Source organism: Harpia harpyja, chromosome 21, assembly GCF_026419915.1.
Source record: "Harpia harpyja isolate bHarHar1 chromosome 21, bHarHar1 primary haplotype, whole genome shotgun sequence".
Lineage (NCBI taxonomy): Eukaryota > Metazoa > Chordata > Aves > Accipitriformes > Accipitridae > Harpia > Harpia harpyja.
In genome coordinates this window covers 18,125,805-18,148,800 of record NC_068960.1, presented here as the reverse complement: position 1 = coordinate 18,148,800, position 22,996 = coordinate 18,125,805, and the positions used below count along the sequence as shown (strand labels likewise).

General features: G+C 68.2%; 4 protein-coding genes across 7 annotated transcripts; 1 reads left to right on the top strand and 3 right to left on the bottom strand.

Annotated features, from left to right (window-relative positions):
* The first annotated feature begins 741 nt into the window (after nt 1-741).
* MSS51 (MSS51 mitochondrial translational activator) lies at nt 742-4,076 on the top strand. The gene is made up of 6 exons (XM_052772874.1): nt 742-1,300; nt 1,625-1,780; nt 2,014-2,138; nt 2,365-2,928; nt 3,434-3,527; nt 3,606-4,076. The coding sequence occupies exons 1-6, from the start codon at nt 1,008-1,010 to the stop codon at nt 3,880-3,882; spliced, it is 1,509 nt and encodes a 502-aa protein (XP_052628834.1). The 5' UTR covers nt 742-1,007; the 3' UTR covers nt 3,883-4,076.
* LOC128134768 (cytoplasmic phosphatidylinositol transfer protein 1-like) lies at nt 4,072-11,702 on the bottom strand. Of its 2 annotated transcripts, none has more exons than XM_052772897.1 (10): nt 11,634-11,702; nt 10,139-10,258; nt 8,702-8,850; nt 7,125-7,213; nt 6,922-6,929; nt 6,560-6,631; nt 6,363-6,458; nt 6,106-6,261; nt 5,958-6,021; nt 4,072-4,995 (listed from the first exon to the last, which is right to left on the bottom strand). In XM_052772897.1, exons 2-10 carry the CDS (start codon nt 10,184-10,186, stop codon nt 4,730-4,732), a joined length of 948 nt encoding a protein of 315 aa, XP_052628857.1. In that variant the 5' UTR covers nt 10,187-10,258; nt 11,634-11,702; the 3' UTR covers nt 4,072-4,729. The 2 variants fall into 2 exon arrangements, with proteins under 2 accessions (XP_052628857.1, XP_052628855.1); XM_052772895.1 differs by lacking the exon at nt 11,634-11,702 and adding an exon at nt 10,835-11,260 and having other exon boundaries at nt 10,139-10,257.
* Nucleotides 11,703-13,664: 1,962 nt separating this feature from the next.
* LOC128134772 (myeloid-associated differentiation marker-like) lies at nt 13,665-15,625 on the bottom strand. Its single transcript, XM_052772901.1, has one exon. The coding sequence runs from the start codon at nt 14,808-14,810 to the stop codon at nt 13,944-13,946; it is 867 nt and encodes a 288-aa protein (XP_052628861.1). The 5' UTR covers nt 14,811-15,625; the 3' UTR covers nt 13,665-13,943.
* A 117-nt stretch (nt 15,626-15,742) lies between these two features.
* SEPTIN12 (septin 12) lies at nt 15,743-22,750 on the bottom strand. Of its 3 annotated transcripts, none has more exons than XM_052772892.1 (10): nt 22,733-22,750; nt 18,084-18,275; nt 17,595-17,723; nt 17,392-17,473; nt 17,159-17,296; nt 16,903-17,020; nt 16,729-16,824; nt 16,514-16,610; nt 16,211-16,262; nt 15,743-16,110 (listed from the first exon to the last, which is right to left on the bottom strand). In XM_052772892.1, the coding sequence occupies exons 2-10, from the start codon at nt 18,244-18,246 to the stop codon at nt 15,966-15,968; spliced, it is 1,020 nt and encodes a 339-aa protein (XP_052628852.1). In that variant the 5' UTR covers nt 18,247-18,275; nt 22,733-22,750; the 3' UTR covers nt 15,743-15,965. The 3 variants fall into 3 exon arrangements, with proteins under 3 accessions (XP_052628852.1, XP_052628851.1, XP_052628853.1); XM_052772891.1 differs by lacking the exon at nt 22,733-22,750 and adding an exon at nt 21,174-21,284; XM_052772893.1 differs by lacking the exon at nt 22,733-22,750 and adding an exon at nt 18,942-19,043.
* Nucleotides 22,751-22,996: the final 246 nt, after the last annotated feature.

The following is a 22,996-nucleotide window of genomic DNA, read 5'->3' as shown; positions in this document are numbered from 1 at the left end:
GGCCGAGGACACCCCGGTTGCCTCGCGCTCCCTCAGCTCCAGCTACCCCAGCCAGGGTGTGGGGTATCGGTGCCTGCCCTGAGGCTGGCAGCCCCCTCAGCGCTGCCTCTCTGCCGCGACCGACGGGCCCGGGGGCCCTCACGCCTCGGGGTGCGGCCTGCAGCCCCGCACCGGCCCCAGGAAGCCGCCGGGGACGCGGGGCGGCGGCGGGGCGCGAACCCGGCACCTACCTGCCTGAGGGGAGGGCCTGCGTCGCGTAACCATGGCGACGCGGCTGCTCCCGCGAGGCCTCGAAGCCTCGCGAGACCCCGCCCCTTGGGGGGCGTGTCCGTGAAGCCCGTGCCGCCGCCACGATGGGTGTGGGCAGCCCTTACCTGTGGGGCTCCCCGTGGGACGGGGGTCCCCCCGACCCCACCCGTAGCGGCTGGGTAGGGGGGGTGCTGCAGGGGCACCATGTCCTCCCTGCGGCCTGGCGTGCCCCTGGGGAGCCCAGCTGGTGCCCCAGCCCCACTCCTGGCAGAGGCCGCAGTGCCCACCCAGCCGCTCGCTCACGCCCCACTGAGGGCCCTGAGGGAGAGGGGGGGTCCCCACAGGCCGGGATGGGGTAGGGGCCTCACGGCGGGGGGCTGGCAGGCCCCATGGGGACAGAGGGGAATGGTCCCAGGGGCTTGGGCAGCCACCCCAGCTCCCCCCAGGGGTGCAGTGAAGGTGTAGCTCCAGGGAAGAGGGGGTTTCGGGGGACCCCACCGCCGCCACCGGTGGCTTTCGGGGCGGGTGCCGGACCCCCGGAGCGGGTTGGCCCGTTCCCTGGGAGGGGATGACCAGAATAGCTCCCCTATCCGATTCCTGCCAGAGGGGCCGCAGCCACTCTCCTCCACTGCTATCTTTTTGGGGCTGACATTTGAGCCCAGCCCTCCCTCGTTGGCAGCGGGACGTGCACCAGAGCTGCCCGGCATCAACCGGCTCCTCCGTCCTCCCTGCTGCCACAGCCGGGGACGAGCAGCGGGATGGCGGGCGGGAGGCGGCGCGGGGGCGGCGGGCGGCGTGGGGGACCCCGGCAGCACCCGGGGAACCAAGAACCAACCCCCTCACCTGCATCCCTCTCTCCCGCAGCCACCATGGCCCAGCAAAACGCAGGCACTGCCCCCAAAACCGGCCGCCCCAAGAAGCCCATGGAGGAGCCGGTGGCAAGGGCACCTGATGTGGACTCACTGGGCTTCCAGGCCATGGACCGCAACGTGCCAGGGCTGTCCCACGTCATCCTCCAGAAGCTCAACATGAAGAGCTACGAGGACTACAAGTGAGTGAGCACCCATGGGTGCGTGTTCCTCACCCCCCCTCCCCCCCCAAAGCATCCCATGTGTCCCCCCCTGTAGCTGGAGCATCTCCCCTGGCTCATCCCAGCCTCCCAGCTCAGCCTGCATGCAGGGTGCTCTGACAGAGCTCCTGGGTGCACCCCTCCACCAGCCCATTCCCCAGCTCCCCATCCCCACCCAGTCCGGGCCAGGATGCTCTTGGCTGGAGCTAAAAATCCTGGCAGCCTTGGAGGGAGGACATCAGCCCCGCCATGATAGCAGAGCAATGTGGGCTGGATCCTGCTCGTCAGCCCCCATGACATCTGCAGGTCTGCCATGGATGGGAGAAAGAGTGGCAGGGATTTTGGCATCCGGACTTACTTCGACATGTTCCAGAAGATGGAGGACACCTTCAAGTTTTGCGCTGAGTGCAAGAAGCTCCCCGATGCCCTCCCTGACCCCAAAAGCCTCCGACGATGCAAGAGGTATGGGGCAGGGGGAGGTGGTCTGATGGCATGGGGCTGGATCCATCCCCTCGCTTCCAGCCCAGTGGCCAGGGTGAAACTGGGGGTGTCTGGCCCCGATGCCCAACCTCCAGCCACAGGGCACCCCCAAAACAGCAACGCAGCCCTGGGAGGGGGTGGCAGGGAGCCAGGCTCAGCAGGCAGGATCCTGGCCCCGCCCCCCCCCCAGCTGGGCACACTGCCTCTCTCCCCAGGTGCCAAAACGTGTACTACTGCGGCGTGGCATGCCAGCGTGCCAACTGGCCGCTGCACAAGAAGTTCTGCAAGAAGCTGAAGCTGGTGGCCCTAGATCGGCTGGTGGAGTGGCTCATCTTCACAGGTAGGGCAGGGGATGCTGCTCCCACACTGTGTGTGTCCTCCATCCAACCTGCCTGATCCCCGCCCTGCCCCAGGCTGCATAGGTCCCATGAAGGGATGTGGGGTCCCTCCTCCTGGCTCCAGACCCTGTGGCTGGGTCCAGCACCCCCACAGCCCATGTGGGACAGGCAGCCTGGGCTGTGGGGCCACCACTGCGACCTCCAACACTTCTCCCTATCCCCCCCCAGGAGACATCCCCTTCCCCACAGAGACCTGGACAAAACCTGCCCAGGACGTGGAGGGCTGGGAGGACTGGTTCTCCATGCAGGGGCAGCTGGAGGAGAAGCTGGGCGCCATCCTGGCCGGGCGGTACATGACCCTCCTCTGGGCCAACGCTGGGAAGCCCCGGCCAGAGGATGGGGAGCTGCGCGAATCTGTCCGGCGGCTGGTAACTGACTTCCACTCGCGGCCGCTCACCATCGGATTGGGGCTGCGGCTTTTCAGCATCGACCCCCTCGCCAAGGCCCTCACTGTGCATGTGGTGGGGGCATCCCACGTCGAGACCCTCAACACCCGGCTGACGGACTACGACGAGCTGACGCGCATGTTCCCGGGGCACCGGGGCATGGAGTTGGTGATGGTGGGGGTGGACGTGGTCGATGGGCCCATCATGAGGCCACCCCTGGCCACGCCGGCGCCCCAGGGAAGGGTCTATCTCAGCAGCTACAAGGGACTCTACCACGACTTCTGGGAGAGCCACGTGGAGACCAAGCTGGCCGCCCGCCCTGATTTGGTGGTGGGCTTTCACCCAGGTGAGTGACCAAGCTGGCCGCCCAGCCCCTCGCCACCCCACTGCCTAGAGCAGGACATCCCTGGCAGGGTAGTCCCTGAGCACCCTGGCAGCACCTGGGGCCGAGCCTGCTGGTGGCTTGGGTCATGCCCAGGGCTTTGCACCAAGCCGCAACAGGCAGCCGGAGCAGCCAGGGTGACCCCCTGGGGCTTGGCTGCCTCGCCCCCCCCACCACGCACTCAGCATCCTGCCTGTGTCACCCACCTGCCAGTCAGCAGGTACAAGCAGCACCCAAAGGGGTCTCTGCCTTCAGGTCTCGGTGTGGTGGCTCAGCCCAGGACCCAGAGCCGGGACTGCCCCCATGGTGCTGGGGAGATGGGACCCACCTTGCTGCTAAACCCTATTGCCAGCATCACCCACACACCCCAGGGGTCTCCAGGACGGAGTGGGTGCTGTTAGAGCTGCCTTTCCCCAGGGCCAGGGTGGGCCAGGAGGGAGGTGGGACCCTCACTGCTGTGTCCCCACAGGTTTCCATGCCTGTCCAGACTTGCTGGCAGGCTGGCTGCCCACCCTGCTGCTGCTGCGGGACTACCGCCTGCCTGTCCTCTTCACCGTTTACAGGTGAGCATGGCCCCGCTGCCCCCAGCATACTGGCACAGCTGGCCAGTAACGGGGCCCATCCTCCCCCTCTCCCGGCAGTGAGCAGGAGCTGAAGTCCTCCCTGCAGATCCTGGTGGAGCTTGAGACGCACATCATGGGCTACGCCACCAACCCCTTCGCCTCGCTCCGGCCAGAGCAGGTCTACTCCAGTCCCAACAAGGCACCCGTCTACTGCAGCTCCTACTACATCACCCTGCTGGGGCCGGTGGCATTGGCTGTGCCGGGTGCTGAGGAGCTGGAGGACGGTGATGGCTGGCAGGGAGGGGAGCCCAGTGCTGCCAGTGCAGCTGGGAGCATCGCCCCAGGGCTGGGCTGACCCCACGCAGCCAGTGTTGCCCTGCCTACCGGACCCCCAGCCCCTCGTGGCCCCATCCCAGGAACCCGTCTCCCCGTACACGGATCAGCGATCCAGCCATCCTTCACTGCACACGTCCAGTCCCGGGGGACGCAGCATGCTGGCACAGGCGTGGCACCCCTCCATGGCACTGAATAAACCACCACCAGCTGCCGTGTCTCGAGCTTTATTTCCAAAAAGGCCTTTGTTTTCCCAAAGAAAACAGAGGGCTGAGCCTGTCCCAGCCCCACTCGGGTGGCCACGGCCTCTGGAGGGATGACGAAGGGGACCCCGACTGTGGGACCTGTCATCCACGGGGCTGTGCAACCCCTGGGGTCCCGCAGGGAGCCCCAGCCCAGCACCCAGCTGTCACCATCACTGTCACACGTGCTGTGCCCCTGTGCCGGTGCCTATCCTGCAGGGTGGTGCTCCAGCATCGCTCGCCAAGCCCCGCAGCTGCTCACACTGGCACCAGCACCCAGCCCGGCCATGGCACACGGGTACCGGCTGCCGCAGCCCTGCTGCTCGTCAGCCTCGGTGGCCCCTGAGGAAACCAGGGTGGGTGGCGCTGAGCGAACCAGCCCCTGCAGCATCGCCTGACGCTGCCGGGGACCCACACTGGCCTGGCGTCCCCTCCCTGTGCAGCCCGCGGGCCCGGCCCAGCGATGGTGGCAATGTCCCACATGGGCACCCACGATGGCTCAGGGAGGCTGGTATCCCCCTGGGGCTCCCCACGCCCCGACGGCAGGTCCCTCTCTGGGGTTGGCGCCCGTCGGAGGGGCCGTGGCAGCCTGGCCAGGGAGGTCGCACGGCGCTGGTACCGCCAGCATCACTCGGCACTGGCGCGTTCCCGTAGCACAGGCAACGTCAGGGTCTCCGGCGCCGACTTCTTGCGCGGGCGAGTCTTGGGGGGAGTGAGGAAATCGGGGGCCTCGTCGCTGAGGGGGGTGGAGGGGGCGCTGGCGGGGGCCGAGTGTGTGGCCGTGGGCTGCCCCACCTCGCTGACCGAGATGGCGGGTGCCACCAGGCCGATGAGCTCGTTGGTGGCCTCCTGCGTCTCCCGCTCGTAGCGCCGCACCTCCTCCATTGTCATCCCTGCCGAGCACAGCCGGGCTTGGGGCCGCTCAGCACAGCCACATCCTGCACCCCGTCATCCTGGGGCGGCCTGCACCCCACGCACCGGCTCGCCCCGAAGCTGGGTGCCGGCAAAGGGACAAGGGCTGGGGACAGGCAGACGGGCAGGGAGGGGGACGCTGGGCAGTGCAGCCAGCCCCCCGCTCCGGCACCAGCCCAGCCAGCAGCAGGGAAGGGATGGACAGACAGCGCAGGCAGGGGATGCATGGGGAGGACAGCCAGGCGGGGGGGAACCCTCCGCCACAGGGTGCAGGGGGGGCTCGGTGTGCACCGTGCACAAGCCCCCCTGCCTGCACCCGCCTGCGGGCAGCGCAGCAGGGTCTGGGGTCTCCATCCCCTGCAGGCAGCGTGCGGCAGGGCTGCCCGCGCGGCGGGGTTTAGGGGTGCTGACTCCCCAGCTTTTGGTTTGTGGCCACTTGCATCTGAGTCTCGAAGGCCCGGACCTCTTCCAGGGACATGTCTGGAAGGCAGAGAGCCGCTCGCTGGGACGACCCCGTGCCCGCTGCCGGCCTCTGCTGCCAGCACCCGCTGCCGGCCATCGCCAAACCCGGGGTTCCCGTCCCCATGTCCGCATGTGGCAGCTGCCTGCAGCATGTCTCCCTGCCAGACCGGCGGTGCAGGCAGCGCAGGCAGGGATGCTGGGGCTCCTCTCCCCACCCCCTGCTTCAGCCAAGCCTTCCCCAGGCGTGCAGCGGAGCAGGCAGCGTGCCGGGGTGCAGGCAGACGTGAGGGCAGGGGGAGCGGAGCAGAGCAAGCAATGCAGGCAGCAGGTTTGCCAGGGAGGAAGAGCGGGAGCTGCCCGTGGGGTTAGTGGCATCGGCGGTTAAACCCGTAGCCCCCTCCCACCCTGGGGGTTCGGGGTCACCCCGGCGACTGTGTCCCCCACCCTCACCCGCAGCACCGGAGCAGCCCCGCGGACTCACCGCACCACTCGTCCACCCAGGCAAAAGCCTGCCGGTGTCCGATCAGCAGGATATCCCGGATCACCTGTGATGCACCACGGGGGTCAGAATCCTGTCACCGTCCCCCCATGTCCCCCCTACCCTGGCCTCGGCCCCCCACCCCCCTCACCTTGTGCACAAACTGCTCCACCCGCGTCTGCAGCCCCCACACCTCGAACTTGACGCTCACCAGCTTGTAGGAGCACATGATGGGCTTGGTGTGCTGACGCCAGCCCTCCCGCAGCGGCCCCCGGCCCGTCTTGGCCGAGCTGAAGAAACGGGGGTCCTGCGGGGGGGGGGGCAGAATGGGGCTGTGAAGCCCCCCCTGGAGATGGGGGGACAAGGGGATGGCCCCGGGGAACTTCCCTCTGTCCCCACGCGTGCTACCTCCAAGCTGCGGTAGTAACGCTCGGGGATCTCGTCGAAGGCGATGTCCAGGAAGGAGACCTCGTGGTCACCCAGGATTTTATCGCTGCGGAAGATCTGGGGAGGGGAGGGAGGGTGAGAGGCGCTGGCCACGTGTATGTGTGTGTCCCCCCACCCTGCAATGAGTTTGCCAGGTCTCAGCTGCAGCACCGACTCACGTTCTCGCTGTCTCCGCAGTTGTCCTCGTACTTGGTCTCAATGTAGATGGAGAACTTGGGCAGGAAGGAGCACTGCAGGGAGCGGCCGTCAGCTGGCCCCTGAGGGATGCCTGTCCCGAGGGACACCCGCCCCAGGGGTGCCCACCCCCAAAGGACACCCAGCCCCAAGGATGCTGATCCCCAAGGGATGTCCATCCCCAAGGACACCCACTCTGAGGGATGCCCACTCCCAGGGATGCCCACCCCGAGGGACGCCCACCCAGAGGGACACCAAGCCCCAAGGGACACTCACCCCAGTGCCCCCTCCCCAGCCATACCAGGTGCTGGGGAAGGGGCTAGGTCCCCCCATACCATCTCCTTACCGTGTACTCTGCAGGGACACCGTGGCACAGCAGCACCGTGGGGTGGCATTGCCGGGTGGCATCACAGGGGAGAGAGGGAGCGGTGAGACTGGGAAGTGGCCACGGCCGGGCTCTCCCGGCAGCCCACCGTCGTCACCACCGGAGAGGGGCAGGGTGCCCGGTGGTGCCCGGTTGCCCGTCCCCGCGCCCTGCCTGGGGCTCACCAGTGATGGTGTAGGGGTAGTAGTTCCAGGCCTTCTCCGTGATGTAGAAGATCCGGGGGGTCACCGCCCGTGCCCAGCTCGGCAGTTTGCTGCGGGGGGACCACAGCGGCGGGGGGAACCCCCCTCAGGGCAGAATACGGCTGGCGGGCACAGCCCTGCCCAGTGCCACCCGGCCCTGCTCCACTGAATGCAGCCCCCACAGCACGGCCCCAGCTCTGGGACCCCCATCCTCTCCCCAGGGACCCCACCTGCTCCCCAGGACCCTCACCTCCACCCCAGCACCCCTCCTGCACCCTCACCTCCACATCCAGGATCCCCCCAGGGACCCTCACCTGCACCCTCACCTCCACATCCAGGATCCCCCCAGGGACCCTCACCTGCACCCCATCACTCCCCAGGGACACCTGCTGCCTCCCCAGGACCCTCATCTGCACCCCAGCACCCCCCCCCAGGGACCCCTGCCACCTCCCCAAGACCCTCACCTGCACCCCAGGACCCTCACCTGCACCCCAGGACCCCCCCCAGGGACCCCTGCCACCTCTCCAGGACCCTTACCTCTACCCCAGTGCCCCCATCCTCTCCCCAGGACCCCCACCTCCTCCCCAGGCACCCTTACCACCTCCCCAGGCACCCCCACCCCTTCCCCAGGACCGCTTCCACCTTCCCAGGACCAGGACCCCAGGATGCCCCCATTGCCCCCAGGCACCCCTGTCCACCCTGCCCAGCACCCCATGGCTGCCCACGCTCCCAGGGCAGGATCAGGCCCCCAGGGGAGCCGGGAGGTGAGTTTTGATTAATTTGCAGGCATTATAAATACCATCCCCGAGAGGGGAATCGTGAGTGCTATGGCTAAAAATAGCCCGTCTCACGCCAGCGACTCCCTGGGCGGGGGAGCAGCTGATGCCCGCACCGCGGTGTGCCGCAGCCAGTGGCGGGGACACGGGGACAGCAGCACTGGGTGCCAGCGGCTGCCCAATGGGCACCCAGGGCTGCGCATGGGGACACCCCCAGGGACGGGCTGAGCAGCAGCCTGGGCATCCCCACCAAGCCCCGCGCCGCAGCTCCAATACCCGGAGATGGGTGCCCACTGGGAGATGCAAGATGGGTGCATGCCCTGAAGATGGGTGCACCCCAGGAGATAAGTGTGGCCCCCAGAGAGGGGCGCACCCCATGGAAGATGGGTGCACCCTGGGAGATAGCCCCCACAGATGGGTGCAGCCCCCGAGGATGGGTACAGCTCCTCAAGATAAGCGCACCCCAGGAGATGGGTACACCCTGAGAGATAGGTGCAGCCCCCAAAGTTGGGCGCAGCCCCCAAAGATGGGTGCACTCCAGGATTTGGGTACACCCCTGGGAGACAGGGGCAGTCCCTGAAGATGGATGCAACCCTGGGAGATGGGTGCAGCCACACTGCAGTGTGTCATGGACCCAGAAAGGATGTTCCCCGGGAATTTTGGAGGGAGGGATGGAGCCACCCCGATGCCTCCCTATGCTCCCCACCGTAGTGTTGCCGCACAGAGCCAGCGCACCGGGGCCCCCTCCCCACCCAGCACCCCTTGCTGGAGCTGCAGCCTCACCTGGAGAGGTGGACGCGCTTCTCGGTGAACTGGCCGGGGCCATGGATGGGGTCCTCATGGGGCTCGTTCTTCACCACCTCCACGCCCTCACCCTTCTCGCTCTCCTGGTGACTGTGCTTGCTGATGGTGTAGAGCTGCCCTACGCGGTACTGCAACCACAGCGCCCGGCCTCAGCGCTGCCATCCCCTGCCCCGGCACCCTCCCGGCAGAGCCGGTGCCAGGATGGGCTCCTCTTTGCCGGGCTAACAGGTTTCCAGCTGCACCACTCAGAGGGGAAACTGAGGCATGGAGCAAAGGGGTGACAGACCCCGAGCTGTGCAGTGGGCAGGGGTCTCCCAGGGCACCCTGTTTGAACCCCCCTCCCCCTGGGCTGCTCCAGCACCCGGGCGAGGGCCAGATGCTGCCCTCCTGGCTCTTCCCCAGTGTCTGAGTGCCTTGCAGAGTGCCTGGAGGCTTTCTGCTCAGCAAGCTACCTGGGAGCCAGAGAAAACTATATATATATAGAGAGAGAGATGTATATGAATATATATGTGTGTGCATGTGTATTTGATGACACAGACATGCAATAAGTGTTTTATTGTTCCGCTGAAGATCCCATCCATCACCCTAACTGCCAGCGGGATCTTATTGCCCCTCTCTGCCTAATTGAAAACCTTCCCCATGTGCGAACACAAAACCGGTGCCTGGGGGGTGCTGGTGCTGCCCAGCGTGGGCACCGCCACCGCGGCTCCCCACTCCCTGAAACAGCCCCGTCGGCACCAGGTGCTCAGGAGCGACCTTTGGCCGGGGATGCCACCGGCTGCCGGCTATCGCTGCTGTTTGCCAACAGGGATTCAGGCTCCCTGCTGGAGCTGGGATTGAGCCTGTGCTCCCCATCAGAGTAGCCGCCCCGAGTGCTGCGGTGCCAGGGGCACCCAAACCCCTGGTGCCCTTCGCCTGCCGGCTCATCCCATGGTCCTGTGACTGGGCTGCCCCTGAGCAGCCCCCAGTGCTGCCATTGGGCTCCGTGCCCCAAGGTCACCCCGCCCAGGGATGGGACATCCCCCCTGTCTGCACCCCAAAACACATCTCAGCACCCAGCACAGAGCATCCCGAGCCCAATGGCCGTGGCCAAAGCACAGCTTGGCAGCTCAGCCAAGGCAGATGTTCCCTGCCACAAACAGTGCCACGAGGGGATGGCAAAGCGGGCCGCCGTGTCCCCCAGTCCCTTGCCGGGCAGGGACCCAATCCCCTGGCACCCCACTGCTGTGCATACAGGACCCCCACACGCAGCCCCCTCCATCGGTGGGTCCCTGCAGCTGAGCTGTCCCTGGCACCCATGGCTGGGGGCTCAGGGCTCCCCCCACCTCTGCACCCCTCTTCCCAACCAACACCCCCCTTTCCTGCCTGGCCCCGGGGGCACAGGCAGCCCTGGTCCCCCCACTGCCCCCCACTCACCTCCTCGGTGGTGAGCGGCATGCAGATGCGGTACTCCTTGATGAGCATGGTGGTGCGGGCAGGGCAGGCAGGGTGGGGGTCAGGCGGAGGCGGAGGCGTTGGCGGGGGCACAGCTCATTCTGGGGGGACCCGCAGGGTGCGGTGAGAGTGGGGGGACAGCGCTCGGCAGCCTCCCACGCTCCCATCCCATCACCCCACGCTCGAGGCGGCCACCCTGCTCTCGGCACCGGTGACTTCATGAGCTGTTGCCATGGCAGTGGCGTGAGGTCACTGGTGTGAGAAGCAGCCTGGGTGTACCCGGCTGGGGACTCCCCAGCACCCCGAAACCCCCCTGGCGTTAACCCCTTCCCTGCCAGGCAGTCACCCACTCCCCTAGGCAGCTGCCTTGGAGCACGTGTGTCCCCGCAAAATACGGTGCCATCCTTTTGAGATGCCACATCCACACCCGACCGAGGTGGCCGGCGCAGTGAGAGGGTTGCAGGGACGCCGGGATGGGATCAGACCCGCCGATGCTCGCAGGGACCCCCCCATGGGCTCCCACGCTCTGGCCTGCCCCGGGGACCTGCTTCTGGGGAGCACCCAGGTCATGTCCCTGGTGTGGGACAACCCTTCCCTGGGCAGGAGCTGGAGCCCCCACCCCGGGGCTGACCCCAGCACCCGTCCCAGCCAGCGGCACTGCCAGGCTGCCCCACTCACCCTCGCTCCAGCCACGGCTGGGGATGCTCAGGATGGGTAACGGAGCAGCTCAGGGGGCTCCTGGCCGTGGCCCCCAGCCCCGCAGGGCAGGGAGGGGATGTGACCCCCCCCAGGCAGTCACCCTGAATGAGGGATCAGGCCTTGGAGGGGGCTGATGGGGGCTCGCAGGCGGTCTTGTCTGGGGGGCAGCTTGTCCAGCTGGGGACACAGGGGCGTCCCTGGGGGCACAGGGGCACCCTACTGACAAGGGAGAGGGCTGGGCGCTGGTGCCGGGCTGCGGGAAGCCCCCCCGGGGTGCTCCTCGCCCAGCCCCGGGACCCCGCTGTCCCGGGCCGGGGGGCAGAGGCGGCCCCGGCATACGGCAGGGTGTGGTGAGGGAGGGGACACCCCGGGGACCCCGGGACCGGGGAGCACGGGGCACTCCAGGGGCACCGCGTCCTCTGCCCCAGCTCGGCACGGGGGGGAGCTCAGACCGGCCCGGGGGGGGTCCGGGGCTGTCCCGGGGCGGGTGGCGGACGTCCCGTCCGGGGCTCGGGTGGGCTCGGGGGCTGCCCGGGGACTCCGGCCGGCCGTGCTGCCGGGACGAGCGGGCGATGCCCGGGCGGCGGCGGGCTCCGGGCACCGCGGGGCCGGCACCGGCGGCACCGGCGGCACCGGCACCGCTCCCCCCCCCCCCCCCCCGCCCCGGCCCGGGCTCCGCCGGCCCCCTCCCCGCCGCTCCCCTCCCGCCCGCCCCAGCTCCGCCGCATCCCCCCGCGGGGCCGGGGCTCCCGCCGCCCCCCGCCCCGGCCGCACTCACCCGGGCCCGCGGCGGTGCCCGCTCCCCGCCGCCGCCGCCGTGCCCCGGCCGCCCCGGGCCGTGCGCAGGAGCGCACCGCCTCCCGCACCGCCTCCCGCGCCGCGGCACACCGACCCCTAGGGGGAGGAATGCACCGGCACCGGCACCGCATCGGCATCGCACCGCACCGGCACCGGCATCGCACCGCACCGGCACCGCACTGCACCGACAGCGGCACCGCACTTAGCACCGGCACTGGCACCGGCTCCGCACCGGCACTGGCATCGGTGCACCGCACCGGCACCGGTGCTCCGCAGCACGGCACGGCACCGGGGCTCACCCGGCACGGCACCGGGGTCCCGGCTGCTCCCGGGGACCCTCAGCAGCCACCGTGTGCCCTGGCTGGGGGACGCCCCGGGGTTACCCCCAGGATCAGAGCCGCGACGGGGCTCCCAGGCTGGGCTCTCCCGGGCTGGGCTGTTCCCCCCCAGCTGAAACCCCCCAAACTTCCTCCTGCACCCCTACTCCTCCACCCACTCACCTGCACCCCACTGCCAGCCCGGCCCCCTGCACCCCAGCCTCACCGTACTCCATGTGCCAGCACCGCCCGCATGCCATCCAGAGCCGAACACGTTACCGGCACGAAGCGCCACAACTCATAACCGGCGACAGCCACCGCCGTCACCTCGCTTCCCCTGCCTCTTTCCTCCATGAATTTCAATCAACCCGGGCACTAAAAATAGCCGCGCTCGGGCGCTGGGCAGGGCTGCACCCGGCCAGTGTGGTTTTCTCTTTATTTGCTCCAAAAATTCTGCCTTGGAGGCTGCAAGTGCCTCCCACGGCACTGCCGGGAGCGCAAAGGCCAAGCCCTGCCGCTTGGTGTGATTGTGGCACCACAGCATGCTCCGGCCTTGCTGCCTGGGGTGCTGGGGAGCAGCCCATCCGGTGCCAGGGTGCCATGGTCCCGGGGTGATGGCCACCATGGGGACACGAACTGGGTGAAGGGGACACCCACCAAGCCTCCCTGCAACCTGTGGCACTGCCATCACCGGCGGTGCTGGGACCCCCCACTGCAGTGGCCCTGGCACAGGGCATGGAGGTCGCACTCACCCGGGCACCATGGCACCCATGGGTGCCGTGCAGTGTCCAAGGCTGGATCCGGGCTCTTTCACCGCCTTCCCCCATTGCAGCCACCATGGCAGCCAGTCTGTGCCATCTTGTGGTGGTGGGGACCCCGCTCCGTAGCCCCCAGGGAGCCCCAAGGCAGCAGGGATGGCCCCAGGCTGTGGCTAGGGCCAGGGCAAGCAGCGGTGGAGGGACCAGCGTGGGCTGGGGACGGTGGCCCCAAAACCTGCCGGCGTGCCCTGCGGGGCACCCATCCCACATCCGGGAGCACCGTGCCAGGAGCTCTGCCTGCTGGGCACACCTTCCCCTGCCTGCACCAGTCCCTATCTGCCTGTACCGCTCTGCTGCCTTCTTCCTGGTATACCGGCCTGCGGTGCCACCGTTCTCCCGACGACATGCCTCAGCACCCCCAACTCTGGTGGCACTGGGTGACAGCCACCCCCCCACCCTGTGTCCCCCCCAGGCAGGGGACTCCCTGGCAGCCCCCGAAGGGTAAAGCAGCAGGCATGGGGCTCCTGCCAGCATGGCTCGGACCAAACCCAGCTGGGCTCTTGCTGGGGTCACAGTGGTGGTGATGAGGACCTGGTGGGTTCTCAGTGCCGCCGCCCACCCACCCCGCCAGCAGCCACATTCCTCCTGAACCCGTTCGGCAGGGTCCTGTGCCGCTGCCAAGGCAAAGGCATCCGGGTTGGGTTTTTCCTGGTCATGCCCTGCTTCACTCCAGTGCCGAGTCAACAAGGAGGAGAAAAGAGGATTTGCTGAAGCCCGATGCCCCACCCTGTGCCACTGCCAGTGTCCCCATGCGGCTGCCAGCACCCCCTCGCCAATGCCAGTGTCCCCCCGGTTTCTCACCCCCAAGCCCCCCGTGCCACCGGGGAGGATCCCACAGAAAGCCAGGAAGGGGAAGAAAGGAGGCAGAAGCAAGTGAAAAATGACCCAATTTAATATCCCAAAGCCCCCCCCTGGCTCCAGGGTTTCAGGAGCACGCTGGTGTGCCCCTCCCGGCCCCCCGGTCCCCCCAGCCAGGCAGCCCATGGGGCACCAGGCTGAGCACACCCCCAGGAGCACCCCACGGCACTCTGCTCCAGCGTGGGGAGAAGGAGCTTTCCGAGGCGTCTGGCCTCTTCCTCAGCTCCACTGGCAGCCCTGCACCAGCACCCAACCGCATCCCACCACCGCTCGCCCCACCAGGGTCACCCGGAGCCCTTAGGGAGGTGCCCTGATGAAGACCATCCTGGTAGAGTAGATCAGGTCCACCAAGTAGGCGATGAGGTTGAAGATGGTGAGGAAGGTGACCCCCAGGTGCTTGTCCCACCAGCAGTTCCTGCCGCAGGGGTCAGGGCGGTTCCTCCCCCTGAAGCTGTAGAGGGGCCAGAGGACGGTGGCGGTGATGTACATCACCAGGGCCAGGGCGTTGTAGCCCACCAGCATCTTCTCCAGCGGGCAAGGCATGTAGGTGAGGCACCGGCCGATGGTGAAGATGATGATGAGGAGGGTGACGATGAAGCAGATGGAGTAGACGGCCACGCACCACTGCAGGCCGGCTTCCGAACTGTAGTTATCCAGCAAGGAGAAGATGAGACAAGCCACGTAGGCCTCAAAGACCTTGAGGAGCCCCGGCACGGTGGAGAGGAAGCTGCTGATGTCCCCTGGCTTGGCGCGGGTGAGCCCCACCTCGAGGGCGTAGGCAAGGAAGCAGAGGCAGGAGGCGGTGGTAGCCACAGCCTGCCGGGCACACTTGCTGCTGCTGCAGGGGCTGCTGATGAAGGTTGAGGGGAAGACCACCGAGGTGGTGAAGACCATCAACGCTGCCAGCATGGAGAAAGCCGAGGTGAAGTCGTCCCAGGAGAGCGGCAGCTTGGGGTAGAGCTCCAGCAGCTCCAGCACCAGCACCAGCAGCGTCACGGTGAAGCAGAAGCACCAGGTGAACATGCACCACGTCCCGTACGGACCCATGAAGTCCCTGGTGGAGGCCACCAAGCTGAAGGCGATGCAGGACAGCATGATGGCAAAAAGCCGGGCAATGCCCACCCAGGAGGTCACGACACGGAGGTTCACTGTCGCCACGGCCATGGTCCCGGCCAGCTCTCCCACCCACGCTGTGCACCGGGAAATGGGTGCTGCCAGCAGCCGCTCTTATCTGGGTGCTGAGACGGAGGGGTGGGGCGCGGGGCAGGGAGCCGCCGGCCCCCCCGAGCCACCCGTGCCAAGGACCCCCAGCTCTGCCGCCACCGCCACCACTGCCGGGCACGGCTCGCTGGGGCGGCTGCTGGGGGCTCGAGGCGGCAGTGGCGCGGGCAGGTGGATCATTAACATGGGGCCGGGCAAAGGGTGCCAGCGCTCGCGGTGACGCAGAGCCCTGCGGCAGGGCCGGGGTGAGGTGGCGGGGGTGTGGGCAGGGAGGCACCGTGTGCCACCATCCTGGCCACCGCACCCCAGCCCTGCCTGCGGTGGGAGACACAAAGGGGCCTTTCATGCACCCCCAGAGCACTGGGGGGGCTGCCCCAGCACCTCCATCCCCACACCGTGCTGTGGCCAGCAGCCAGCACCCATGGGGTCTGCCCAAGGGGTTTGGGGGACTGCACCCAGTGCTGGGTGCCCCTGACAGGGGGGTGCCACAGCGGGGAGCGGTCAGGTGTAGCCCCCCACACCCTTGCAGGCAGCACATCCGCACCCCTCCTGGCACCTCTGCCACCTGATAAGCAGCTCAAAGTCCGGCTGTACCAGCTGCCGTCACCAGGCAGGGCGGGGGGGAGGGGGGGGGGTGACTGTGGGGAGCGGACCCACACCCTTCCTGCCCCAGCCACCCATGGCACCACCAGCACCCTGCCGGCAGCACCGCCACTTCCCTGGGGTGCCCGGCCGGTGCTGGCACCGGGCATCCTCGCAGCACTGTGAGGGGGATCTCACCCCATGGCCCCAGCGGCTGGAGCAGCACAGGAGGGTGGTGGCATGTCAGAAGCAGGGGGTCCAGCAGAAGGATGATGATGGCGAAGGCTGAAGGCTCTGGGTCGATCTTTAATGCTGTGCAGAGTCCAGGGGTTCTGTGCCCATGGCGGAGCTTGGGGACGAGGGCTCAGGGAACCCAACGTGGGGCAGCCTGGCACTCTCAGGAGGCTCCTCACCCCAGGCAGGGTCCAGGCACAGCCACTGATGGGCAGGGGACAGGCACTGCCACAGGGGTCCAGCGGTGACTCCGGGGAGGGGGGGACACGGGGACATGGTGGCTCAGAGGTTGCTGCTGCCCTCGCCCTTGCCGGGCAGCCCGTTGAGGGGGCTCAGCGCTGGCCGGTTGCTCTCATTCAGCCGCCGCACGCGGTAGCTCTCGTAATGGACGTTGTGGGTGATGTCCTTCAGGTCCTGCAGGTGAGACCTGCCCAGGGAGGAAGGGTCTCAAATCACTGCCCCCCAGCCCCCGCCGTCCACCCCCCCCCCGTAGGGTGCCAGCACCCCCCACCCCATCCCCCTCTCACCGGATCAGGAGGTCCCGCAGGAGGGGGAACTCGCAGTGTGCCGGATTCTCCACTGCAAAGCAAGGCAGAGCGGGCAGCGGGGCTGGCAGGGTGCAGGCAGGCGGGCAGGGCGGCGGAGGGATGCCTGGGAAGCGCATCCCGGCAGGCTCCGGGTACCGCCGGAGCACTGGCATGGCTCCATGCCACCATCTGCACCCCCCAGCACCCACTCAGGCAGGGATGTGCCCATGGGTGCTGCTCCCCACACCCCTGTCGGCCCCCCCATACCTGGGGAGGGCTGGGGGTGCAAGGGGCTCCGCTCACCTTCAATGATGCCCCACTTGGTCTTGCGGCCCAGCACCCGCTTGCCGTTCACCTGGTGCTCCTGGTCCGCCCCCACCACGGCAAAGGGGATCTTCTCCTGCCAGCACAGAGGAGCGTGCTCACCCGGGGTGCTGCCAGGCTCCCCCAGGGGCCACCGCTCCCCCACTGTGGTCCCCAGGGGCCGGCATTCCCAATCCCGGCATCCCGACACTCACCCGAATCCTGTCGTTCAGCAGCCGGTCATCTGGGTCCTGGTCGAAGTCCTCCTGTGGGTACACGCTGATGGCGTGGGTCTTCAGGTCCTCCTGGATCTGTGGGATACGGGGCTTGAGCTGGGGTTGGGGGGGGACACGGGGCACCCCGGGAGCCCCTCGGGCACCTGCCCTCACCCGTTGCTTGAACTCTGCCCGTTCCTCCAGGGTGAGCGTGTCGGCTTTGGCGATCACCGGCACCACGTTGACGATCTTACTGAGCCGCTGCATGAACTCCAGGTCCAGTGGGCGCAGCCTGCCAGGGACCACCATCATCCCGGGGTGACCCGCACCACCAGCATCACCCCAGGTTAACCCACACCACCATCATCCCCCCAGGGTGACCCCACCACCAAGCAGGGAGCACCCATAGGTGCTGTGAGTGGGGACTCACCAGTGACCCGTGGGGGGGACAAAGTAGACACATCCATGGACCCGGGTGTCCGGGATCTTCCTCTTGCGGGTGATGAGGACCTCCTCGCGCAGGTACCTCTCGTACTGCTCGTTGATGTATTTGATGATGGGGTCCCAGCTGAGGATGAGGAGTTGGGGGACAGCATCTGAGCTCAATCCCCACCCCAAATTGCCACCCACCAAGGTGGGATGCTGCACCCCGTTGTGTCCTACCAGTTTTCATTGTTGATCTGGTCCCCAAACCCTGGTGTGTCCGTCACTGTCAGCTTCATCTTCACGCCCTTCTCCTCAATGACTATGGGGCAGAGATGGGGGTCAGCAGGGACCAAGCATCGGGGAGAAGCAGGGGACCGGGGAGGGGTCTGAGGCCGCATCCATAGGGTTGGTGGGACACAACCCCATGGTGGTGACCTTACCGTGGGTGATGGACTGCACCTGCACCGTCTTGGGGATGCGTTCCTCCTGGCCGGGCTGTGAGGCTTTGCGGCTCACCTTGGACTTGAAGAGGGTGTTCACCATTGTCGACTTCCCCAGCCCACTCTGCCCTGCGGGGACGCCAGCAGCTCCAGTTTGTCCCTCCCGATAGACTAATTCCCCCAGGGCCATAACAACTTGGTATCCATTTGGGAGCATCCCAGAGGTTGGCATAGCTCTGGTTTGCACCCCCAATAAATTTATTCCCCCAAGGCGATAACCCCTTGGTACCCACTTGGGAGCATCCCGGAAGTTGAGATGAGCTCACCCATCAGCATCGCTATGTTATGGGTACAGGATGTTGCTCCTCTCCAATTTATTGCTGCTTAAATCCCTCTAAATCTCTTAAAAGCATGATTTCCCCTGGCATGGCGGCATCGCAGACAGGATTCCTGCCCCAATCAGGACCAAACCCCGCGTCCGGTGCTCACCCACAACCATGATGTTGAACTCGAAGCCTGTCTTCATGGTTTTGATTTTCATCTGATCGAGCACAGCTTCGATTCCCACGTAACCGAAGAGCTGGCAACCCGCCGGGCCGGACGCCGCGGCGAGGGGCATCTCCTCCTCCTCCGGCACAGCCGACGGCTCCATGCTGTGCTCCTCAGGCTCCAGGCTGCTCCCTGCACGGGTGGGCAAAGGCGGGTGAGCCCCAGACCCCCATGGTGCCCACCCCTCCGCCAGCACCGTTGCCCCAGCAGCAGCCACCCCGGCGGGCACGCAGCCCCAGCACATTCCTGGCAGCCGGCGAAGCTCGGCATGGCAACGGGGCACGCCACCCCCCTGGCACCCCGCGGGCGGAGGGGGACTGGGGAGGTGCCATAGTGGCATCCTTGGGGCGGCCGTGCCACCGGGCAGCCCTGCCCGTCCCCTGCGATGCCACCGGCTGCTCTGCGAGATGGTCGCACCGGCCACCGCCAGCCCACGCCGCCACCTGCGCCAAGGCCACCTCCCGCAGCACCCGCTCCGGCACCGGCGCACCCGGGGGCTCCAGGCCCGGACGTGCCACCCCACCTCGTACCCTGCTGGGGAGAGGGGCACCCGCCTGCGGCCCTGGGTGGGGGGTGCTGGGGAGGGGCAGCCCGAGCACCGGCACAACCCCCAGCCCCGGGGACGTGCAGGGTTTGCCTGGGGGACCGTGCCTGGAGCGTGCCCCAGCTTGGGGGCCACCGGAGCCCCACACCCACCCCAACCCTTTGTGCGGCAGCCTGGGGGGCCCCCGAGCCCTTTCTTCCTCCTCCTCCTCCTCCTCCTGCTGCTGCCCGGCACGGCCATTGTTCAGGTCCTACCTCAGTGGCGCGGTGGCCTCGTTCAGCACCCCGCTACAGTCGGGGGGGTCCCCTGGGCGCCATCAGCATCCCCATCAGCGCCGCAGCCCGGCCCCCTCTCCTCCGCCAGCCCCCGGCTGGCACCAAACCCAGCGCCGACGAGGCTGCTGCTCCCACACATGACCAGCATGGCAATATCCCTCCCCCCTTCCCCCCCCCGCCCCCCCCAACCCCCTCCCCGCCACAGCCAAGCCCCTGCGCCAAGTTTGCCGGTTGCCCGGTGGGATGGGGAAGGCACCCACCCGGCTGTGCCCACCCGGCACCCGGCACCGCTCAGCCTCCAGCCAGGTCGGCGCAGACAGGGACCCCAGCACAGGGATGCCCCCCCACCATGGCACCCATCACCCCCATGGGTAGCTGCGGTGGCACCAAAGGGGAGCGGGAGCGTTCGGCTGTGGGCATCATCCCCGCTGGCGCCCACTGGCTCTCTGGCACCGGGGACCACCCTGCACTGTGCCCCCCGAGCAGCACCCGTGCCCAGCCGCAGCTCGGGCATGGCACGGCGAGGTGAGGGGTGGTGGCCCTGCCGCCCACCCCGCTGCCGCAGTGCCCCACGGCGCCTGCGTCCCCCCGCACCGCAGCCTCCCCACCTGCCACATATGTGCCAGCCAGTTCTTGGCGTCGGCGATGCTCGAGCGGCAGCTTGCCGATGGCCGAGGCTGCCGAGCCACCCTGCCGAGGCTGCGGCCGTGTGCCACGCAGCCTGGGGACGAGGGACATGCAGGCAGGATCTGGCCTGAGCCAGCCTGGGGGTACCAGGAGGTGATGGAGCCGAACAAACCTGTTGCCACGGCAACAGCATCCTGGTGCGGGGAGCACCCAGCACCCCGTGCCCACTGGTGGGTGCAAACCCACCGCCTCGCCTTCTCCCACGGGTCGGGGTGTTCCTCGGAAGTGGCGAAACAGCTGGGGACTTCCTGGTGACAGCAGTGACACCCAGCCGGGGGCCGAGGGGACGCAGAGTGCCTGCTCCTGCCGGGACCCACCCACCGGGGTGCTCCACATGCAGGCAGGGAGGTGGGACCCCCCCCGATGCTCACCTGGGCACGCCACTGCTCCCCGGGGGGACACTGGCCCCCCTGCACCCCCACCCCGGTCCCTGCCAGCCCCCGGCAGTGGGACAGATCCAGAACCAAGTGATGCAGCAGCTGCCTGGAGCCACCCAGGGTGGCCGGCCACCACAGGCCGGGTGCAGGCAGGATGTGGTGCTTGCACCCCCCCCCAGCTCCCCGGGGTGCTTCTGGGGCGCAGCACCCACATAGGGGCTCGGCTGTCACCCACCACCTCGTGCACCACTGAGCACACACAAAGAGCCGGAGAGAGCAGCGGATGGGGCCGTGGGGCGCGTGGCTGCACTGGGTGCTGCACCCACAACCACCTCCCCTGTGGGGCTGGAGCCCCCCCCCGTGTCTCTGCCCTCGCTGCCGAAAAGACCCATTGGCGATGGCCGGCAGCCCGGCGGCCACGTGGAAGCTCTTCGGCATCACCACACAGCTCCCGGGCTAATGGCTCCTGCAGCCAGACCTGTTCGAGGACTCATTAAAGATGCTCTTATTTTCCAGGCAGGGACGAGTAATCCCGGGTCCGTGGTCTCCTCCATGGATTTAATTACTGATGCGGGGCTAATTGGCCAGTTCCCTGGGAAGCCTGTAATAAGGCTCCGAGGGTGGAGGGTGCTGGGAGAGGATGAGCTGGGAGAGGAGCTCCCAGCCTGGCCACTCGCCGTCGCGCCGAACTGGCCATCGGGTGGGGAGAGCGTGGCTCCGGATCGGGTGGGCAAGAGGGAGCTGACCCCTCCGGCAAAGGAATGGAGGATTTGGGGGATGCAGAGGGAGAGATACCCATCATGCTGGCGAGGAGCTCACCGCAGCTCTACCTGCCTGGCTGAGTGTGACCCAGAAATGCCAGCACCTCTCCCAGCACCGAACGCGACCCAAGGGGACAGCAGTGACAATCTCCATCCGCGGCCGGACCCGGAGCCATCCTGCCTGGCTGGCTGTGACACGGGCGGGAGCCACGGCATGGGACTGGGGGCCACTGCGTGCCGGCGCTGAGCAGAAGCAGAAGTGAGCCAGCGGGCGAAACCCTGTGCCTGCCCGCAGGGACCAGGGACCGAGGGGCTCACCCTGCCCCGACAGCAGCACCCTCCTGCCCACACGCTCCCTTACCCACTGCCACTGCGGCCATCCCTACCTGGGCGAGCTGGCCGGAGCTGGGGCTGCTCCCGCCGCCGAGAGCTGGTCACCGGGGCCAAATGGCTCCTGGGGTGCAAGGCGAGGAGGACGGCTGCAGCCCACGGCTCCTCCTCCGCTGCTCCTCCTCCTCCTCCTCCTCTTCGCCCGGGGCCCTGCGTGGGCGACCCGGGTGCTCGCTCGGCATGGAAGTGAAACACGGCGGTCGCCGGCTTGCTTGGCGCTTCCTCCCACGGGGCGTGGGACCGAGGGTGCCATGGCTGCCCCACGGCCACCCATGGGTGCCACCGGCTGGGGGCCGTGGTGGCCTCCCGGGAAAGGAAACGGCGCGTCCCCACCTCTTCCTGGCAGACAAACCGCTGTGCCTGAGCAGCGCCTGCCGGTCCCAAGCCATCTGCAGGGCAAACCGGTGCCCACACGCTGCCCGCCGGCTCGCGCCCTGCTCCGCAGCCTGGGCACGCCACGCTCCGTAGCCCCGCCGTCACCCTGGCTCATCCCCGAGCGCCGTCCCCCCGTGTCCCCATCACCCCGCCTCGGCCATTAGCACCGTCCCCTCCACCCCAGCCAGATGCCGCGGGCAGCGACGGGTCGGCCGGGCAGCTGGGCGGCTGGGCAGCACAGCCACAGGCATTGCTGGGGGATGATTCACCCCAGCCCGCAGCAGATGTATGGATGCCTTTGCCGGCGTCAGTACTTAGAGCCCGGCGACGGCGGCTCTCATGACACCCCAGCGAGACGGGCAATGAGCCCCAAGCAACTAAACAGGGAGCACCAGCAGCGGCGGCCGTCTCCCGGCCACCCCGGCACCCTCCACCCTTCCTCGGAGCAGCCGCCAGGAAGGGGGACGCTGGGGGTCCCCCGCCTTGTGCTTAGGGATGGGCACGGGCTCGGCGGTGCCCGTGCTGGCGTGGTGGGAGCCGAAGGCACGGCTGTGCCGGGAGCCCCGCGTCCTTCCCGCCGGCACGAGGCACGCGCTGAGCACGCCCGAGCGCATCTTGGCCCCCCGCCACCTCCTCCGCCCCCACGGGAAGGGAGGAACAGGATCTGTCCCCGTGCCAAGGCAAGAGGGGATGAGAGGGGAAGAAAGTGCTGGATGCGGGACAAGATCGCGGCGATAGCCGGCACGCGCAGGGCCCCGGCGCTCAGCACTGCCGCCGATGGGGCACATGTGTCCCGACCTGTCTCCCCACGCCGAGGAAAACAATTACCGCCGGGGCGGCGTGGGAAGCTCGCCAGGCACCCCGGGGCCGGGTGGGCCGGGATTGCTGCCCAGCGCCGCGCTCGGCTCCGCGCTGTACAGCCCCCCCTCCACTACGCGCCACGCACCGCGCCGGGCGGCATAAAACGCGCCCGTGGCCACCGGCACCAGTGGGGAGTCGTGAGCCGGCGCAGCGCGTTCTGTCCCCAGCATCACCATCACCCTGCATCAATGCTCTCCCCGGCATCGGCAGCACCGGGGTGGCTGGAGGCAGCAGGGCTCACCGGGGAGGTTTGGCAACACCGCACCCAGCAAGGGGGTCCCCGTGGGAAGAGAGGAGAGGGGACAGGAGCGAGTCCTACCGTGCTCCGGCGTCACCGCAGCCCAGCCGCCGTCTGCAGCCTCGCCAGGAACCGCTGCCACCGTGCAGGGTCCCCGCGGCCCCCGCCAGCCCGGCGCTGGGGGTGTTCGCCCCGACTCCACCGGTTGGTGCCAGGGTCCCCAGGGCTGGCACCAGCACCAGCCCCCCGAGGAAGGCAGGCTGGGAGCTCACTTGCACCGTCTGCGGCTGGGACACCAGCTTGAAGAGAGCGGCTTGGGGGGGCCGGCGGCGGCAGCGGCAGCCC

What these genes read in the sequence shown, in the direction of transcription:
- MSS51 (XM_052772874.1), top strand. Translation starts at nt 1,008, where the DNA reads ATGGCGGGCGGGAGGCGGCGCGGGGGCGGCGGGCGGCGTGGGGGACCC. An exon ending in AGCCTCCGACGATGCAAGAG is followed by an intron (nt 1,781 to 2,013) that starts GTATGGGGCAGG and finishes CTCTCTCCCCAG; the next exon opens with GTGCCAAAACGTGTACTACT. An exon ending in GGTGGTGGGCTTTCACCCAG is followed by an intron (nt 2,929 to 3,433) that starts GTGAGTGACCAA and finishes GTGTCCCCACAG; the next exon opens with GTTTCCATGCCTGTCCAGAC.
- LOC128134768 (XM_052772897.1), bottom strand. Translation starts at nt 10,186, where the DNA reads ATGCTCATCAAGGAGTACCGCATCTGCATGCCGCTCACCACCGAGGAG. An exon ending in ACTGCGGAGACAGCGAGAAC is followed by an intron (nt 6,459 to 6,559) that starts GTGAGTCGGTGC and finishes TCCCCTCCCCAG; the next exon opens with ATCTTCCGCAGCGATAAAAT. An exon ending in CTGGGTGGACGAGTGGTGCG is followed by an intron (nt 4,996 to 5,957) that starts GTGAGTCCGCGG and finishes TGTGCTCGGCAG; the next exon opens with GGATGACAATGGAGGAGGTG.
- LOC128134772 (XM_052772901.1), bottom strand. Translation starts at nt 14,810, where the DNA reads ATGGCCGTGGCGACAGTGAACCTCCGTGTCGTGACCTCCTGGGTGGGC.
- SEPTIN12 (XM_052772892.1), bottom strand. Translation starts at nt 18,246, where the DNA reads ATGGAGCCGTCGGCTGTGCCGGAGGAGGAGGAGATGCCCCTCGCCGCG. An exon ending in CAGATCAACAATGAAAACTG is followed by an intron (nt 17,297 to 17,391) that starts GTAGGACACAAC and finishes CCTCATCCTCAG; the next exon opens with CTGGGACCCCATCATCAAAT. An exon ending in GTCCCCCCCACGGGTCACTG is followed by an intron (nt 17,021 to 17,158) that starts GTGAGTCCCCAC and finishes GGTCCCTGGCAG; the next exon opens with GCTGCGCCCACTGGACCTGG.